Here is a 1370-nt window from a genome sequence, read left to right as displayed (position 1 = left end):
AGACTATAGACTAGACTATAGACTAGACTATAGACTAGACTATAGACTAGACTATAGACTAGACTATAGACTTGACTATAGACTAGACTATTGACTAGACTATAGACTTGACTATAGACTTGACTATAGACTTGACTATAGACTTGACTATAGACTTGACTATAGACTAGACTATAGACTAGACTACAAACTAGAATATAGACTATAGATTAGAAAATAGACTATAGACTAGAAAATAGACTAGACTAGACTTTAGACTATACTTCAGACTAAACTGTAGACAATAGGCTATAGGGTCTAAAGGTAAATATTAAAATTTCTCAACATTTTCATATAAAACTCACCTCACATACACACGCCACCTGTTCCTGGGTAAAACCAAAACTGGGCAACGACTCGCGACCATTGGCGCCATTACTAGCGCCACCACCGCCACCATTTGTACTTGTATTCTGATTACCACCCAAATGAGTAGAACCCGGTACACTATTGGTATTACCATTGTGAGACAACATATCCAAATTGTTGTTATTATTGCTTGTGCTATTGTTATTATTGTTCGTTAAACCCGAAACCGTTAGTCCGGTAGGACTATATGGTGGAGTTTGGCGTGATGTTAAAACAGCAGCATTGGCAGCAGCCAAATCGTAAAAATCAGTGGCGGGATGTTGTAGCATTTTTGTAGGGGCTGTTGTTCTACTTGAAATTTCTTTAGAAAAATTCGTAGTTTTTGTTTTCTAGTTTATATTTAGCCACATAATTTATTTAGTTTTCTTTAAAATATTTTTTCTTTTATTGTGTTAAGAGCTGTAAAGAAATAAAGAAGAAAATTTGGAAATAAGTTAATAAAAAAATCTTTTAAATATTTTAAAATTGTTTGTATGAATATGTATGTATAACGTTGCGTGGGTATAGATTTCGTTGGTTGGGTTTTGTGTTACTTACGCACTAGTTTTTTTTTGTTTTGTTTTGTTCTTTTCAAAGTCTAGTGGTCTTTGTTATTTAGAAGATATTGTGTAATGAAATCTTAAAATATCTCAAATCACCGCATGTGATTCTTTTTTTTCTACATATTTTGTGTTGTCTTTGATAGTTGTTCTTAATTTGGGTTCTTTTTTGTTTATTAATATATTAGGAAATTTTTAACAAAAAATTTTATTAAAGTTATAAGTTGTCGATAACAAATTATTAAAAAAAAGCTTTAATTGTTCATGAATCATATGGCAACATTGCAAAATACTACCGCTAATGTCAACAAATATTCAACAAAGATTCAAATTGGAATTAATTTCATTAAAAATATTAGATAGATAGATAGATAGATAGATAGATAGATAGATAGATAGATAGATAGATAGATAGATAGATAG

At 30.6% G+C, this 1370-nt stretch overlaps 1 protein-coding gene across 1 annotated transcript; it reads right to left on the bottom strand.

The window, feature by feature from the left end:
- Window positions 1-318: 318 nt before the first annotated feature.
- LOC124421221 (protein sine oculis-like) lies at window positions 319-803 on the bottom strand. The gene has a single exon (XM_046956080.1). It carries the CDS (start codon window positions 675-677, stop codon window positions 330-332), a length of 348 nt encoding a protein of 115 aa, XP_046812036.1. The 5' UTR covers window positions 678-803; the 3' UTR covers window positions 319-329.
- Between the last annotated feature and the right edge of the window lie 567 nt (window positions 804-1370).

The sequence above is a fragment of the Lucilia cuprina genome, unplaced genomic scaffold (assembly GCF_022045245.1).
Source record: "Lucilia cuprina isolate Lc7/37 unplaced genomic scaffold, ASM2204524v1 Scaffold_6499, whole genome shotgun sequence".
NCBI classification, from domain to species: Eukaryota; Metazoa; Arthropoda; class Insecta; order Diptera; family Calliphoridae; genus Lucilia; species Lucilia cuprina.
This window is presented reverse-complemented; position numbering and strand designations above follow the sequence as displayed.

Excerpts from the sequence above, each read along its gene's own strand:
- LOC124421221 (XM_046956080.1), bottom strand. The coding sequence starts at position 677 with ATGCTACAACATCCCGCCACTGATTTTTACGATTTGGCTGCTGCCAAT.